This window comes from Linepithema humile, chromosome 3 (assembly GCF_040581485.1).
Source record: "Linepithema humile isolate Giens D197 chromosome 3, Lhum_UNIL_v1.0, whole genome shotgun sequence".
In the NCBI taxonomy this organism is placed as follows: domain Eukaryota; kingdom Metazoa; phylum Arthropoda; class Insecta; order Hymenoptera; family Formicidae; genus Linepithema; species Linepithema humile.
In genome coordinates this window covers 10,825,712-10,843,607 of record NC_090130.1, presented here as the reverse complement: position 1 = coordinate 10,843,607, position 17,896 = coordinate 10,825,712, and the positions used below count along the sequence as shown (strand labels likewise).

Genomic DNA, 17,896 nt, shown 5'->3' with positions numbered 1-17,896 from the left:
ATTACGAGAGAGAAAGAAGATAGTGAACGAATATCTAAAACGAGCAGATTTTTAATCGCAATTAAATTTAACGAACTACATATTATATTTGATTGATTCTTTGTAATAAAATTAATATAAATTTTAATTAAGTTCAATTGATGCATTGTCACATCGACACTATAATGTACATTTCCACGATTCTGTGAATTTGTCTGCTGTCTAACGTGTCGTTTAGAATATCATCGTCACAAGAAAATGCTAGAGATAGTATTGTATGTACGCACGCACGCACATACACGTATGACAAACACACCAACGGTTTTAAATAATCTCTGCAGCCAAAAATTTTACTAATCACACATCAGCGACATATGGATTATACATATATATATATATATACACAAAAAATATTCGAGGAAACGGGATGTAAATCACACGTTCTTAATAGCGCATTCATAAATATTTACAAGCATTATACGTTTGATCATTAAAACGTCTCTTTCATGACTCCGATAACAATTTTTAAAATAGTGTGTATAAAACGAGAAAAAAAGCTCAGGTCATTTTTTTTTTTACTTTTTGGATCTCATTCTGTCTCATCCCTTTACACGGGGAGAAAGGTAAGTCGTACCGGCGCCGTCTCGCCAGATTTGTATCTTCAACATGTGTCTACGTATATTCGTTTACGAATTCATTAAAATGTATAGTTTTTCGAGCGATAATAAAATTTTTTTCATTTTGAAATGAAACCATCTACTCTGTCAAGCGTTCCGCCAGAAGTATAGAATAATTTAAATTAAATTATAATTATAATGCAGTTTTACAAGTGTTTTCTCTCCACTTCCTGTTTCAAATTATGAAAAAAATTCAATAAAATCAAATTTTATATACAACGTACAGAACAGAAAAGTTATATAGGTAGAAATTATGTTCTTTCCGAATTATATATTGTTTTTATTTCAGCTTTTTTCAAGACTTCCTCGACCCACTTTCACATTTCACTAACATTTCGCAACGGTGTCACTTTGGAACAGTTTGGAATCAGCTGATAGCAGTGTCCAGTGATGTGTGCGCATGTATGCGTCGTTCGGTGTTAGCTTAACGTTTTGCTTCTCAACGAAATGCGTGCTTTCGTCGTTCGTATTCGCGAATTACGCATCAAAAACAATTTGAAACGCACCCGGGAGTAAGTTGAGTTATAATTACAGCATCCAGTTGACTATACATCATGGATAATGTACGATCGCCGATGGATAACCTCTTAAACATGCTGTCGGGCTTCAGTGCGGGCCACGAGAAGGCCTTGAAACAGGGAATTTACAATGCCGTCGCACTCTTCTTTCTGTGTCTCGTCTCCGCGGCTGGCTACGGCCTCTACATCGTATTGAGCCCCTTCGTCAAGCCTTTGATCTGGGCTTTGCTATGCGGCTCAGTCTTGTTTCCGTTCAAGTACTCGCTGGCCACGACGGTGCAGTCCTGGTTCACCAGGACCGAGGCGTCGCACACCCCGCTGATCGTCAACGTCGGCTTGTTGCCAATTCATATATTCGACAATGTCTCCGAGAATCTGGGCTCCTTTCTCTGGACGCAGATCAAATACGTTGTTGGAACGATATCACTGGCATTGGTAACCACCGGCGTGTATCATTACACCCCTAACGTGATGACGTGCCTCGCTTGGAGGATGTTGCAAGTGTTCACCACCGTCTCGGGATTCTTCATCCTCACGTGTAATATTTATACGGTACTTTATTCTCTGTATTTATTTACTTTCTTTTGTTTTGTATGTGGAATGATAATGAGATGAACTTTATCGCTGTCATTTAGGAATATTTGTAGAGTGGAAAGTGGTCAATTAGTTTTATGTGTTATAAAATGCAATAGCTGCAAAATAATACAAAAACTTACATTTTTTCTGAGATAAATCAAAGATAAATATTACTCCAATCAGTTGAGAATAAAAGATCTCATATGTGCTATTGGAAAATTCTCAAATGGCAGTCAAATAGTTTTATTGTCAGTGTTCGTCACTAGAAGTATATCACATTCTGGATATTTAATCTTGATATTTTATTTTACAGGTTTTTACAATAATCATTGGATACTTGATGATCTTGTATGTTCACTGGACTCCATCGAACTCTGTTCGTTTTCGGTACACGTCTTTTGTAATATGGTTTATCATTACCATGTACCTGTCGAATATAGCGGGCGCTTATCGAGTTTTTGTGTTTACTGGTCTGCAAATCCTGTGCGTGGCTGGCTTCATATACGAAGTAATATTGATCATGGAAAGTCAAGAGCTGAATGGTAGACATTTGACGTTCTCGGAGGCCGCGTGTTTCGCCTTAACGAATAATTTATTACTCAGTCCGCAGGAAGATAAATTGGCTCCGTTAGAGAGCGATAATAAGCGAATTTCGGAAGAAGAGAGCGCGGACGTATCGGTCTGTGCAGAAGAAGCGAAGAAATCAGCGTCCAACGAAAGTGCGACGAGAATCGAAAAAAATCCGAGATTCCGAGATTCAGGTTTGAAATCTATGTCTCTGGATACAGACATGGCCACGCACAAATTGTACAGATGTAACGTACGTTCTGCGACACGTGCCACATTACGCGAACGTTATCTGCTGAGCAAAATAAAGGCTGAGATAGGAATGTCTCTAGATGAGCCGGACGATCAAGTCGACACTGACAAATACATGTACGGCGCGCTGTACGCGTGCATCGGTATGCTTCTTTGGAAGCACTGGTGGATCATGCACATTCTGGTGATTCCGCTGGCGTATTATATCGTCAAGCAGCTGGGCACTTACTTCGGCTTTTGGAAAACGATACGCAAACATTGCGACTCGGTGATACAAGCGGTGAAATCGTGGTGTCTGGAGCGACACCAAGCGCTCGTACCTTCCAACGTCAGGGGTCTTTACAAAATAAGCATTATCGTGGATGAGAAACTGAGGGACGTCCTGAAGGGGTCCGTTGACGCGGTAGCGACTACGGCTGTGATACTCGGACTGATCGTTTTCACCACTTGCGCATCTATCTTCATAACGATTCAGGTGCGACGCGCGTCTTTATAGATTTCTTAAAGATGGTTGCTGGATTTTTTAATTGTGAAGATTTTGCTGCAGAAAACAGCTTGGCAAGTTTTTTATTCTATAACAAAAGAAATAAAACACTTCCCGAACAATATATTAAAATACTGATTTCAATGCGTTATAACAATTTTTTACAATTTGTACACTATATAGCTAATTCTATTGTTTATAATTCTGTCTACAGATTTACGCGGAAGGTTTGCATCTCGTTCAAGTGACGGGCGAGATATTGAATTCTTCCTTGATGAACAATCCCGACATTGACTGGGTCCCGGAGAAATGGGAGGAGTCCGTCAACAGTGTTTTGGACAATGCTTACACGTACGGACGAAGCGCTATATCAGATGGAGTAAGATTCCTCTTCTTTTCGCATGCAAATGCTAGGTCTATTTAATTCCCGGTTGGCCCGTCTAATCTAGATCCGAGGTCTTGTGAAAGATTTAGAACCGGCGAAAGCGGAGCAAATGGAGATAAAAGTTCTAGAACTCTGGGATCGCCTCTACCAAGCGTGGATGATGTCGAACACGGAAAACCTCGTGGGACCCACTGTCGACATTATGTCCGCGTATTCCGCCTGGGAAAGCCTCAAGGAAAGCCTCGGGACACCTTTCCGTAAATATTTAAGAAATTTGCGAAATATAGATCCCCGATTTGCCACGCTTTTATTTCACGTTTTAATGTGAAATTACTTTCTTTATTAATAACTTGGCAACGAATCATACATTATGCGACAATAAAATAATGCATGAAATTTTTTTTGTTTTAGTTTTGTTCAATATGGCAAGCATACAGAATTTTGCTAAGGAAAATATTGGTATCTTGATGTCGGTGCTCGACTCCGTCTGGGGTATCGTCAAGGGCAATATGTCTGTGATATTAACCATTTTCACAGAATTATTTTATATTGTACTCATGAGCGGATCGGCAGTACTTAACTTTGTACTCAGCACGGTAATACACGTCTTGAAGCTTTGTTTTGTTGGAAAAACAAGAAAAAGACATAGTGTAAAAAATTTTTATTTCAGGTTGTGTTCTTTACAACTTTGTTTTACTTGCTCAGTTCCAGCGGTAAGACTTACAAACCCATTGAACTAACAACCATGTTTAGTCCCATCAGTTGTCACAGGTAATCACCTAAATATTCCTTTATGACATTACATTTGTGCGGGAATATCTGAATATTTTCTAAAAACATTTCTTTCTTAATAAAAGCACGCAGCATGTGGAAGGGTAAGATCATTTTTTTACAATGCAATGCTGTTAATTGTGCTGATGTTTAATTAGGCAACGCTACTGTGAAAGATTAATTGTTTCGCGTGACAAGGATATGTAAGACAGTGTTGATTTTTTTTTGTTCAGGCTCGCCATAGCGTTGCAAGAAGCGGTAATCGGGGTGTTCGCAGCCACCTTCAAGCTCGCCTCCTTCTTCGGCATGTGGACATGGTTCATACACAACTTGTTCCAAGTGAAGATTGTTTATTTACCATCAGTTTTCGCTACCATGTTGGGCGCGGTCCCTTTTTTAGACGCATATTTTGCCTGCATCCCGGCCACTATAGAACTCTGGTTTACCCGTGGATCGATGATCGCCATTCCCTTTTTCCTCTTTCACTTTCTTCCGTGTAACATAGTAGTGACAGAATTCTATAAGGAAATCAAAGGGTAAAGATTGCTTTGTGATACGCACGTGTATTGCCACAACCGCACAACATTTTTCACAAAACTTGTTTATTTCACAGAGGCGGACATCCTTATTTAACAGGTCTGTCGATAGCCGGCGGCATCTTCTGTTTGGGCGTAGAAGGAGCAATTTTTGGACCGCTATTGCTGTGTTGCATTATGGTCGCCATCAATTTAAGTCGACGTTACCTGCACTCGCCCGACGACGAAGTCATAATTCCGCCATATTCAACGCCGTGAGCCAAAATCGTATTACGCTTTGTCTAACAGAAACTAATATATTTGCTTAATGATATTGTGAGCTACGGGCTTGGCTCCAGTCTTAGATTTCAAAGTTTGATATCAATTTTGTGAAAGTTAACGCTGTACGATGGCTGGACTAAACGTGCAGCACATATACACGGGCGTCCTTTACATATTTTTATGTGATAACAGAACTAACAGAGAAATCTCAGCTTACGCTTATTAGACTTAAGAATATTCATATTGAATACACAATTAAAATAGATTATTATTCTATTTATACGTATTGCTAAATATACAATTTTTTTGCACAAATTTGGTTTTGAACGACAATAGATTCAGTCTTCCGCGATTGCAATCTTTGTGTCAGAAATTTGATATGTAAATATATCAAATTAAAAATCTAACAATCTCTATATGATGCTATTACGACACTTTTCAAGAGTTATATATATACATATATGTGTTTCGTTTCTAATGTTTTTATTACTTATGTCAGTTTATAAACAAAAACATGTTGATGTGGTGCTGACTTCAAGATACCATGATTATATGCATATTTTTTCACATCAAACGTGTAACCAAAGATATAGTAATAAATTTTCTTAACATTTGGCACGCCAATCGTGTTGTATTATGCCCCAAATTATCGTATAAAGCAATTAAAACGCAATGTCCAACTTAATGTCCATGATACTCGGTGGAACCGCGATTGTACTTATTGTTCTTGTTGGATTTGAAATTTATTTGCACTATGATACTTATTTTCTATCAAGGACTGTTTAAAAATTAGAACTTTTTATTGCAAAAAGTTTGGTTATACAATAACTCTTAATTCGATGCTTTACATGTAATGAATTACGTAGTAAAATTTTAAACATTTTACACGTGGGATTAAATTAATATCAACTTTCCATCTTTATATCTCAAGATAGTTATCAAAATTCTCATGCGTATTGTAAATATCGGACAATGCAGTGAGTTTTATATTTTTCCGCAATAATTCAACCGTGGTCGCTTCGTGCGCGTGGAAGATAATTTCTTTCTCCCGCTGAAACATGTGGAAACCATTTTCGGAGAAACGACCGCGTATATTGCCCACTTCTAACCATACAAACAGCGCTATGTTATCTGTCGATAATACAATTTTTACATCTGGATAATTGGAAAGTTTCCCAGGTAAGTAATTTTCTTCAATTTTTACCTAAAAAGGAAAAAAAATGTTACGTGCCAATATTTTTCTTGCAGCAGTTACATTTGTAATACGTTAAACGATTAGACGCGACACCAATGATTTGCTTACAGTGACGTTGGCTACTGGTATGTCTATGTTCTTTAATATATCAGGATAGATGTAATTGACTGGAGCAATTAAAGATCCAGATGCATCTGTGAGGGATAAAGTAGCTATGCAAAATCTTTTGGCAGACTCCAATGAGCCACAGTTTGCTTGTTCTAAAAATGCGCTTAGCCAGAAGGATGTAATTTTCATGGCTTTTGCGGGTTCCTGGAAAAATTGTGTAATTAATCGTATAAATATTTACGCATGAATTGCACACGTGCTTGTTATCGATACTCACTATTATAAAATCATTGTACGACCTTACGAATACAGGTTCTATGGTTCTCCACTTGTAAACGTGAATTTCGACTGTACAATTTGCTAATACATACAACAGATCAGACACGACATAAACTGAGAGTTCGTCGGAGACGGATAAGCGTGGTGTGACGATAACGGGTGCAAAGAAATCCTTGGCGTAATAATGAAGCATTTTCCAACGACCTTCGATATCTGTAAACGCAGAAGAATTTGTATTGCAAATGCCATGGCAAATTGATGCGCTCTTTAGCTCCAACGATCAGACTTTTCAGAGCTTATTATCCAGCACATCTTACTTTAAATAAAACGTAACATAATCATGCATTTAAGCTACAGATGTACAAATTTGTAAATTACCGGAATTTATTTTCAATGAATTCCAAGATATTAATACGTCACAATTACCTATAGAAGACCACGAGGGAGCTTGCCAGACGTCGTTCAATTGCCAATAGAGAGCTCCCATTGTCATACCCTCGCCGATGTAATTCAATTCGGATCTGGCCTGCCTGTATGCCTCTGTTTGCACACGCAGAGAAACGGCTTGATTGATCTGACTGAGGTATATGTAATTCGCGAAATTTTCGACGCTGTTGTTATTTTGCGGTAGAGCAAAGTTTTGCAAGATCAGCAGCAACATGTATTGATTGCCGAGCGGTTGATGCTGTCGGTGTTTCACGAATTCGCTGTCCGTGCGAAGATCCTTCGTACTCTCCACCGCGGTCGATATCGTGTATATCGATGGCCAGGATTGAAAACCGTATTCGGAGCAAAATCTTGTCCGAGGATACTGATTGATGTCCCATCCATTTCTGAAATAGTTGTAATAGTGAACTGAAAAGAGGTGAATATTTAACGTTAGCATGCTGGATCGGAACTCGTTTCAACTGTAAAATTGAACTTGAGCGTCGCTAAAGATTAATCTTGACATTTTTCTTAAAAATTACCAAATGAAATAAGAGATTTAAATTATGGGAATGTCGCCGAAGAAGTAAATATCAAAGTCTTAATAACAGATTTTTTGACTAATTTAGTCTATTTTTTTTCAGCAGAAATATTGAGAAAGAAATCATTATTACATCTGCACAATTTTCATCACATATTCTTTTAACTTTTGTCATTTTGTTCTTTGCCCCTGAAGCTGCCTGCTGCCTTAATATTTTCGTCGAGCAAAGATCGATTGGAGAGAATCTGTCATTCAAAGGACATGTGCAAGTTTTGAGATTGTGTATTACCGTCGCCGTGAATATTGGAGTAAGGATTCGCTCCAGTGTAGTTATACGTTTCCTCGTGCGCCCCGTTGCCCGGACTGGATACGACAAACGGTCTCACGGGATCCAGCTTCTCCACTTCTCTCTTCAACAAGTCCACGTAGAGTTTCACGTAATCGTCTCTGTACACTCGAGCAGACCCAGTGCCGTACCAATTTCCGTAGAGCGCCGCTTCGTTCTCATTATTGCCAGCCCAGAGCACGATGCTCGGATGGTTCTTCAAACGTATCACATTCTGCAGCACTTCCTCCTCCACGTTCTTCAAGAAGGAATCGCTCGTTGGATACATTGCGCACGCGAACATAAAATCTTGCCAGATCATGATTCCGTATTCGTCGGCTAGATCGTAGAACAATTTGGATTCGTAGACACCACCGCCCCATACTCTCAGCATATTCATATGCGTCTCCTTGACGGACAACAGCAGATGCCTGATGGTATCTTCCTTCGCGCCCAATTCAGGAAAGACACTGGCTGGAATGAAGTTGCTGCCTTTCGCAAAGATTGGCACGCCGTTTATACGGAAATAAAAGCTCAGTCCCTTTATCAGAGGCTCCTCCACCAGTTCCACTGTTCTAAAGCCTATGCGGATCTGTTTGTGCGACACATCGTTTGCCGTTATCACGATAGCGGTTAAATCGTACAGGTGTTGCTCGCCGTAACCGTTTGGCCACCAATTCTCAACAGCATCCTGTTAAAATAGCACATTAAATTGTTAAAATTATAATATTATTATTTGGGAACTATTGCTGATTTTTTTATACACATAGCAAGTAATTCTTTTAACAAAAAGTAATGCAGTATTATTGATTATATGAATTACATTGTATAAATTGTCTTCTATATTTCAAATTTTGATCCTTTTATCCATTTGGTTGTATTTTGCCAGAAAGGATCATTTGCTTCCTCTATTATTTACATCTGAGATACTTTTAGTATCAACGACTAATAATCGTATAACAACTTACTGCAGGCACGGTGAGTGAAATGTTAATTCTTCTATATTTCTCATTCGCGTCGAGTGTGATTTCGCTAGTGTTGCTGACAAGTCTGCTTTGGGAAACATGCAATATCGACGATACGTGACAACTGATTCTCTCGAATTCCTTGTTTTTACTCTGCGTTATCTCGAGAAATATCGTAACAAAGATGTTCCAAGCGTCGTTCTCTTTGCGTATGTCGGTTGTAACGTCATTGATTAATATATCATTCACGGGAATCAGTTCAACGTCCCGCCTGCAAACTTGTCTCATGTTTTTACTAGTGAAAAATGTGGAGAGTAACAAAAATGAGATTAAGAAAATTGATAATCTCTAATTACCAAATGCCAATCGAAGGAAACGCGGGACCCCAATCCCACGAAAAGCTGGCTTGCATTTTGCGAATGTGATTCACATGACACTGCCCGTTGTATTCCTTGGGTACGCACACCGGTGGCACAACATAATCTGTTTTCTGTTTGTTATATAAATCCTCCGCCACTTTAACAGCCGAACGAAATGCGACTTTCAGTAAATTTTGTCCCTCCTGTATTTGAAAAGAAAAAAAAAATAAATTTTTGTTATCAAATGCATATTTTACATAGATTTGAATTATTGTTTCACCTTGATATAATCCGTCACATCAAAGATATATCTCAAGAACATATTTGAAGTTTTGCCGATCGCATGATTGTTCAAAAAAACATTGGCAAACGTGTCGACTCCGTGGAAAACCAAGACTACTTTGCGAGCCTTTAAAAAATTACTGCTTACTGAAAATTACATGCTAGACAGTTCTCATGTCAAGTTGCTATTTAATGTAGAAAGTGTGTTATATCTATATCTTCATTAATTTACCACTAAAATTCCTGGTGTAAATCACCGATTGATTTCCGACCCAACGATTGTTGATATCATTACTTCCAAGCAGATTGTCCTCTATTATATTGTTTCTATATAAATCTGTATAAACTCCTCCAGGAACAGTTGCAATAAAATTGATATCTGTAAAACAGAATCATCAGATTAATTATACACAGTAAAAACTTGAAAAGAAAACTGTTTATAGCCTTGGAAATAATTATATATAATTTTATTTAAAATTGTTAAATCTTAATTTCTTACCATTATTGCATTCTTGGGAAGGTTTTTTATCTGAAAACAAAAAAATTATGTTTTAAAATACTCATTAATACATGTATATCTTTGTCATGTACAATATGTTAAGTTTGTTAAAAGAAGAAATGGCATATTTTTACGCTTTACAAAAAGCAAGAACATTTTTTTTCCATGATACTTACCACAGATATTAATGGCTCCATTCCATATACCATTTAGGGTTATGATTTGACTTTGTACACCAATTAAGAATAAAATGTACAATGTACAAATAAAAAGCTTCATTTCAGCAGGTGATAGATATGTGTACTGAAATATGATAAGAAATTGAAACTTTCAAGTCAAAAACTGAAAATAATATAGTGAAAATCTTGTATTTTAATATGTTTAATACAGACTTTCGTTTTCGAAAACGTACCAGATTCCAATAAATACGAACACAGAAATAAGTGGAGACTTATTTACGGAGCAGCTTATCATTATCTAATCCACAGATGCACAACACTTCATTAGAGTTTGATTGTCGCTTTAGATAGGGCAAATATTATCTATCCATAACCTTGTATTACCAAAAGGAAATAATTATATAAGTATATCAAGTATTTCAAATTTATAGTTCAATATTTCAAGTATTTCATTTCATATCATTTTACATGCTCCTTTTGAGCAGCATGGCTGATAGTTGGTATTTTCAAAAATATTGTTAATTATTGTAATTAGATATCAACACAAGGCTAATGTGGAAACTCGTGAATCAAGTTCAATGCTATTTTATTTATAAACAACAATTGTCTGCCGGTACAAAAATATGTTAATTTACATTTTTGCGCGTTGTGTGAAAATTTATGGACCCCGTCTGTAATATACATTTTATATCAATTTAAAAAAAAATTTCTAGAAGCAATATACATTTGTGTGTTTGTTTACAGATTTACTACACATATATTACATAATTAAATAATTTTAATGATACACAAATGGAATGTGCTTACATGTTTAACAATTAACATATGTTTAATAATATTTAATATCTCCTTCCAATTTTTTCTAACTTTTGATTCTGATTAAATTTAATAGAATATTTTATAGCGTATATATAACCCTTGATCATGTAATATAAAAGTGTGCAAATATAAAAATCTTTTACTTTTTAATTATTTATTGCAGTTATGCTACACAAAAAATTATTGTAATGTTACAAAAAAATAAATAAAATAAAATCTTTATAGTAGCCATTTTTATGTATTTATTTTAAATCAGAAATATATAAACCTTATTTTTTGTTAAAGAATTAAACAATATAAAAAAAAAACGATTGACAATTACATTGAAAGTTAAACATCTAATGTGTTCCACAATTCGCGATTTTGATTTAAATTACTGATTGCTGATAAAGGACCCCGCACAAAACCACGGGAAATTGCATTTCGGTCAAATTTTTTGAAACTCTGGGGATCGATAGTTTATAATCCCCTGAGAAAAGTCTGTGAGTATGAAGCCCCACAAATCAAATGTTTTTGGGCCTCCAGAATCATTGGAAGGGTCGAAAACTGCCAAAAATCGTTTATTTTAAGTAAATGAGTTATCAACTGTACTGCTCACACAAACCTATACACACACACATTTTCACATATTTTAACTGTCATACATGTTCGAACACAATCGCAGATAAGCAGGTAAGAGCAATACAGTTGATAACTTAAAATAAACTTACTTAAAATAAACGATTTTTGGCAGTTTTTGACCCTTTTAATGATTCTGGAGGCCCAACATTTGATTTGTGGGGCTTCATACTCACAGACTTTTCTCAGGGGATCATAAACTATCGATCCCCAGAGTTTCAAAAAATTTGACCGAAATACAATTTCCCGTGGTTTTGTGCGGGGTCCTTTGTGAATTCCTTTTTTGACAAAATTGTCGAGGCACTTATGGTTTCATAGTTATAAAAAAAAGAATATATTTCGCAAATTAAATTATAACAAATGAATAATTATATTCTTTAGTTAATTTCAAGTTGACTTTATTTTAATAAAATGTTATTGAAAGATTTAACTATAAAAATGTGAAACAATTTATCTCAATATCGTCGTTATAAGACAAAATCGACTTCAATTTCTTCAAAAAAATTTGTCGCAAAAAGTCGCGAGTTATGAAACACCACATGTATATCGCACAAGAAAAGTGACCCAAGTCAAAATTTTTCGAATTTTTTTTTTATGTGCGGATTGTGTGTTCTATAAATACATCGGCCTTCAATCAGGAAAAGTTTCTCTCTCCCGAACAATTTTATTTGTTTTTGACTTTTGTCACTTTTCTTGCGAGTATGCGATATATGTATATATATTTATACATAGTTGTACATATATAGTATCGAATAAGATACTAAACAAATATAAAATAAACATGTATTAACCGATCACTGTTATCGAATATTATATTATTTGCGTAAATCTCGTAATATTTTGAAGAGCTGTCTTTATCTCAGACAAAACAAAGGAACAATGATAAATAAATCATTTAAGAATGTGAAACGTAATCAACGTTTCCTTTTTTTACCACTAGATACTTTTGTCTTACTGTTAGAAGAAAACTGACCTAAATAATCTATTTCGGAATCTTTCTGATTCTCACTAATCGGCTTGAAAGCGCAAAAGGATGAAGTAGATACGGCGCCGACGTCAGACTCTGAAAAAGAAAAGGATACAGTTTTTAAAAAGTTGTTGAAAATTCTGGCTTTACATTAAAAATTGGCAATCCAGATGTTTATCATATAATTCAAATATAATATTGTTCAACGTATCAGCAAATAATAGATTATGTAATACATATTGAATTTACCACGTGAGTACATTTTATTTTTCTTCTTATCTATACATTGACCAATATGCTCCTCGAATTCCGCCATCTTATGAGTCTTGTAATTATTGCATATTTCACACTCCAACAGATTCAACTGGTTATTATCGTTCGATTCGTTATCCGTGTTGAATTGTTCACAATTAGCAGCGTGATTTTCTATTTCGTTGTGTGGAAATAATTTATTGCATATAGGACAGTTTATATTACTCGACGAAGTAGATACGTTATCAGAATGATTGCCGTTGCGTACGTCAGGCGCCTATAAATATATAAAAAAAAGTTGTAAGAAAAAGTAACACGGTGTGAAATATTGCGAGAAAAGGAGAGAAAGTTGCGTTTTCCAACTCACGTGAATTCTCTTTGACAATTTTCTCTCATCATCATCGGACGATTCATCCTCCCACTTTCCATTTCTATTCTCTGTTCTACTCAATTTCTCTTTCTTCTTTTGTTGCTCATAGAACTTCAAACCCATTTCCTTGCCTTGTGCGCGATCGTTCTTTTCCGCTATCCTCGCATTAAGCGACACGCTCGTTTCTGTCTTGTTCAATCGTGCTTGTAATTTCGATTGTACATTGGCCGGTATCGGCAAAGGCCGATTCTCCACGTCCTTCGCCGCCGCGGAATCTTCCTCGCTGCTATGCCAGTCTTCTTCCAGTTTCTTACGGATTTCTTCACACCCGATTGCCTTCTTCTGTTGACTTTTGGTCTGTTCGGCAATTTTATCGGTAATTTGGGTTTGTTGCTGAGACAATTTTGATACAGCGTTTTCTTTTCTATGTCTGGATAAACTTAAACGCGCTTTAGGAATGGGAGGTACTATCCTTCGAGGATACGTGTCTAACTCAGGCGACAATCTTTCTTTCTCTTCAGCAGTCTTTCTTTTACGATGCGTATTTTTAGGATCGTTATTGTCGCCGTTAGAGGGTCCTTGATGCGAGATCACACTCATTGCTTGTTCATGGCTGGTAGTATGTGCGTGCTGATTCGCAGCACGCTCCGCGTTACTCACTTTATTGCCACTACATTGGATTTTTTTTTTCTTAGTACGAAAAAAGTTAGATTCATCGTCACTTTCATCCTCGGTGGAACTCTTTTTATTCAATTGAGCGATGAGAGTGCTTGCTTTGCGTTTACAAGCCCGTTCATAATTATTTCTGTATGTACATTCTGCTTTGATCTGTTCAGCCTTCGGATCTGTTAATGGCTTTCTGTCCAAGCTACCGTTAGCAGTGCCGACCTACAGAAACAAGGATCAGAATCAGAATAGATCGAATAAAGTAAACAACTATCATTCTTTTTTACATAAATATAATTTATTCAAAAATGTTTCGCAGTTTACAGCAGTAAATAACTGTGTTGTTGTAAACGCTTACGCATACATGTTTCTTTATAAATGTAAATTTTATTAATTGTATTACTAAAAAGTATCAAATATCTCTTCCTTTATTTGTTTGGCAACGACACGCCAATGAGTCACAAATAACTTTATGTGTACACACTGACTGATAAGTTAAAACAATGGAAGTAACGTCAAGTAATATATGAAAGTTATACATGCACAATGTTAATACAGCGAATAATAAATGCGTCTTATTAAATATAGCACATTGCAATATATTGTTATACAACTTTTCAAAAAGCTACCAAATCACATCAAAGATTTGACAAAAAACAAAACTGAGAATATAGTTGTCATCAAAATAATTTCTATAATATGAATGCATTTTTTGAATATATTGAACCTCCTATGATTTGACTTTATCAATAGTTCAAAGGATTTCGAATTAGCACGCTTATCGATCTATTTAAATATATCGAAAAAAAACAATATAAGAAAGTATATCAGCAAGTAAAAGTTATTATGAATGAAAGAATTGCTGGCCAGATTGCGAAATAATAAAATAAAGATACTATCAAAATTTCTATCAATTGTGACACAATGATGATTGTATTAGAAAAATGTGCAGATATCTCTAAAAAAAAAAAAAGAAAAAAAAGAAAAAAAAAAGAAAAAAAAAACTTGCGATTTGTTAGCGATATGAACGATACGGGAGAGATTGTAGGGTGGTACCCACCTGGATGGGTGACCCCCATTGAAATATCGAATAGGTAGCAGGCTGCCAAGTGTACCACAATTCCGCCATTTCCTTCAAATGCTGGCTCACAGCCTGCATCACTTGGTCACGCTGCTCGGCTGTACGCGCCTCTCTACAGTACCTGAATGGCACGCGTTCCTGAGCCTGAGGCCGGTTCGGTTGTCGCAAAGGCACATCTTTTTCGTTGATACTGACGTTGAGCGGGTTCAGTCGCCATCTCTCCAATTTCCTCTCCAACGACTCAAGCTGCGTATCCTGCGCTGTTCTTTTCTCCGTTGCGTTCTGGCATTCGCGTAAGGCGCTTCCCGATCTTGCTAAGTGAGAGAATCGATTTGTACTGTGCGTGGAATTGACGTTTTCGGATAATTGTGTCTCGAATATCTCATCGCTGTCATCTGAGTTCTTGCGCTTATTCCGTATTTCAAAAGAGGATGGTGATTCTGGACTGTTGGAATAGCGAGTTTTATGTTCGTGCATCGGAGATGTATGATTCAGCCTATACGAGTACGATGGTCTGGGCATTTCCGTATTGGCTTCTTGCGAAGCCGCTTGCTGCGATCCATTTGTATCAGATGAGATTTCCGACAGGCATTCTTTATCGGAATGTGACTCCTGAAAAATTTTCAATTCAAGGGTTAGTATCTCTTAAAGTTGAATAAATGTAATTTTGGTGAGAATTATTATTATTGCTTATGATATACCTTCTGTATATTTTTGTTATTGGAAGCACTTGATGGATGTTTAGACTCATTGATAACTTCGAGAAGTGATTTCATTTCCAGATAAGACATCCCTGCCTCATATATCCCAACATCTAAAAGATAATCATTAATTATTAAGCATTATGACTATAGAATTTTATTTTACAGTAATAAAATTTTGAAATAAAAATATAAAAAGGGACTTAGAAAATAAAAAACTTTATTGCAACTTACAAAAATTGTTTTGATCAATTTTTTACATAATTCTCTCCAGCTTCAACATACTTGAGTCATACAAGCTTCTATAATTATATATTCTGTCTCAAGATTTTAATTTTATGCATAGTTAATCTTTCATCATCTCAATGACTTCCTTATGAAAAAAAAACTCTGTAGCTTTTAATGTTGTTTTTAATATACCAAAATAATAGTTTTACTGTAGAAAATTTAAATCCATTAAATGCATTGTTGAATCAAACAGTACATCTAACAATAAGTGATTTTTCTCTCTACAGGCCATTAAAATAAGTGTCAAAAGATCAAAGTTTTGTTTTAGATGAGAAGATTATTGAAGTGATACAAGAATGGTTGTGCACAAAATCAAAATCTTTTTTCCAGAATGGGAAAAGTTCTTCAAGCGATAAAACACATTTAAAGAGAAAGGAATTATGTGGAAAAGTTATTAAAACAAAATTTGTAAATTAGTATAAAATTATTTTTCTTTTAAATATTTCTTAATTTTTGATCTTCTCGTAAGTTGAAAAATGATTCTGCTATCAATTCTGATGTAAATATTTGTTCGAGTTGCTGCTTTGTATACATAACAATTATATCGATAGTACTGCATTTGCAAAAAAAGCAAAACAAAAATTGCTAGTTGGTTTCTTTCCGTATACAACGTTTAATTTTACATTGAAACGTATCCAATTACCCGTAAGCTCGTGTTTCATTTTTTCTTCTTCAATCTCTTCCGTCAATCTTAACCTCTGGTTCTTTTCCCGTTCCATATTCTCCGACATCTCTTCACAGAACGAATGAGTATTTGAAAATCGTGCGATTAACTTTCCTTCTCTTTATGGATATCTATCCATTTAGAAATACCATTTACGTTCTACTCTCGAGCGAAATATTTGTCTCGCTAACAAAATGTAAATAAGAATCATAAAAATATCTTTACGCGATTAATCATACCTGATTGACCCAAAGTCCCTATAATAAGAGTCACGACGTCAGGGCATCGATTATATAATTTTTCCCTAGAAACGGAAACGTGAAGAATGAAAACTTTCATGTGAATTCGACAATTCTATTCGTCGAATTCACGTGAAATTTTCACTTTTGGCTCCTAGGGAAAAATTACATGATCGATGTCCAATGGAATGGAGTTGCTTTGTCTTTCACACGTAAAGGCCTATCCAGACAAATTTGCATAATCGCATAAACATATGCATAAGAAAATTGATTGGTCCATTTCCTTATGCATGTGCTTCTGGACCAATACAGGCCCTTACAGATACGTCGTACTTGAGGCAGAGCGCCGCGTGCGTCAGCGTGCGTTGTCTCAAGATTTATGGCCGGAGCACAGACTTTTGCATAAAGCATAACGCATAAGCATAAGGAAATTGATTGGTCCATTTCCTTATGCATTTGCTTATGCTTATATATAGACCAATCAATTTCCTTATGCTTATGCGTTATGCTTTATGCAAAAGTCTGTGCTCCGGCCAATAGTGGAAAGTCAGTAGGCGTTAGCTTACAAAAATCGACCAAAATGTGTAGATCGTGTCTAGCACTGGTCTACGTCACTAATGCCCATTTCCACCAATGTAGATTAACTTTAATCTTGGTTCAACTTACTCTTTATCTTTTTCTATTTCTAAGAATTAGAAAAAGGTGAAGAGTAAGTTAAACCGAGATTAAAGTTAATCTACGTTGTTGGAATCGGGCATAAGAGATTATTTTAAATACTTCAACCCAATGAAATGTATTATTTATGATGAGAACGTTTTATTCTTACCTAAAAGTTTAAAAAATCACTTACGCTTGCATTTTTTAAAATAATTGAAAAAACATACATTTCAGAGTTAGTTAAGGGAATATGTACTAAAAGTAATGATTTTGAAATAGAGTGTAATATTTGTCACAGAAACATCTATTGCTATTAGAATTTTAAATGACCATAATAAAGATGAACATCATTTGACATCATTTAACAAGCCAACTAAGTTCAATAAAAAAATAGCAATAAGTTTTATTAA

The 17,896-nt window shown here is 35.7% G+C and overlaps 3 protein-coding genes across 5 annotated transcripts; 1 reads left to right on the top strand and 2 right to left on the bottom strand.

Moving 5' to 3' along the window:
• Window positions 1-946: 946 nt before the first annotated feature.
• On the top strand, window positions 947-5,630 carry LOC105674974 (transmembrane protein 245). 2 transcript variants are annotated; one of them, XM_012371698.2, is made up of 9 exons: window positions 947-1,726; window positions 2,064-3,044; window positions 3,268-3,432; window positions 3,503-3,695; window positions 3,850-4,034; window positions 4,109-4,209; window positions 4,296-4,313; window positions 4,443-4,745; window positions 4,823-5,630. In XM_012371698.2, the coding sequence occupies exons 1-9, from the start codon at window positions 1,211-1,213 to the stop codon at window positions 5,001-5,003; spliced, it is 2,643 nt and encodes an 880-aa protein (XP_012227121.1). In that variant the 5' UTR covers window positions 947-1,210; the 3' UTR covers window positions 5,004-5,630. The 2 variants fall into 2 exon arrangements, with proteins under 2 accessions (XP_012227121.1, XP_012227122.1); XM_012371699.2 differs by lacking the exon at window positions 4,296-4,313.
• Window positions 4,085-10,641, bottom strand: beta-Man (beta-mannosidase). Its single transcript, XM_067351010.1, has 12 exons — window positions 10,398-10,641; window positions 10,162-10,288; window positions 9,986-10,015; window positions 9,719-9,865; window positions 9,485-9,633; window positions 9,202-9,407; window positions 8,849-9,116; window positions 7,845-8,571; window positions 7,015-7,443; window positions 6,587-6,801; window positions 6,310-6,513; window positions 4,085-6,210 (listed from the first exon to the last, which is right to left on the bottom strand). Exons 2-12 carry the CDS (start codon window positions 10,262-10,264, stop codon window positions 5,926-5,928), a joined length of 2,763 nt encoding a protein of 920 aa, XP_067207111.1. The 5' UTR covers window positions 10,265-10,288; window positions 10,398-10,641; the 3' UTR covers window positions 4,085-5,925.
• A 92-nt stretch (window positions 10,642-10,733) lies between these two features.
• On the bottom strand, window positions 10,734-16,870 carry LOC136998425 (histone-lysine N-methyltransferase, H3 lysine-79 specific-like). Of its 2 annotated transcripts, none has more exons than XM_067351011.1 (6): window positions 16,570-16,870; window positions 15,639-15,751; window positions 14,917-15,549; window positions 13,188-14,078; window positions 12,818-13,097; window positions 10,734-12,664 (listed from the first exon to the last, which is right to left on the bottom strand). In XM_067351011.1, exons 1-6 carry the CDS (start codon window positions 16,655-16,657, stop codon window positions 12,516-12,518), a joined length of 2,154 nt encoding a protein of 717 aa, XP_067207112.1. In that variant the 5' UTR covers window positions 16,658-16,870; the 3' UTR covers window positions 10,734-12,515. The 2 variants fall into 2 exon arrangements, with proteins under 2 accessions (XP_067207112.1, XP_067207113.1); XM_067351012.1 differs by having other exon boundaries at window positions 12,434-12,664; window positions 12,829-13,097.
• Between the last annotated feature and the right edge of the window lie 1,026 nt (window positions 16,871-17,896).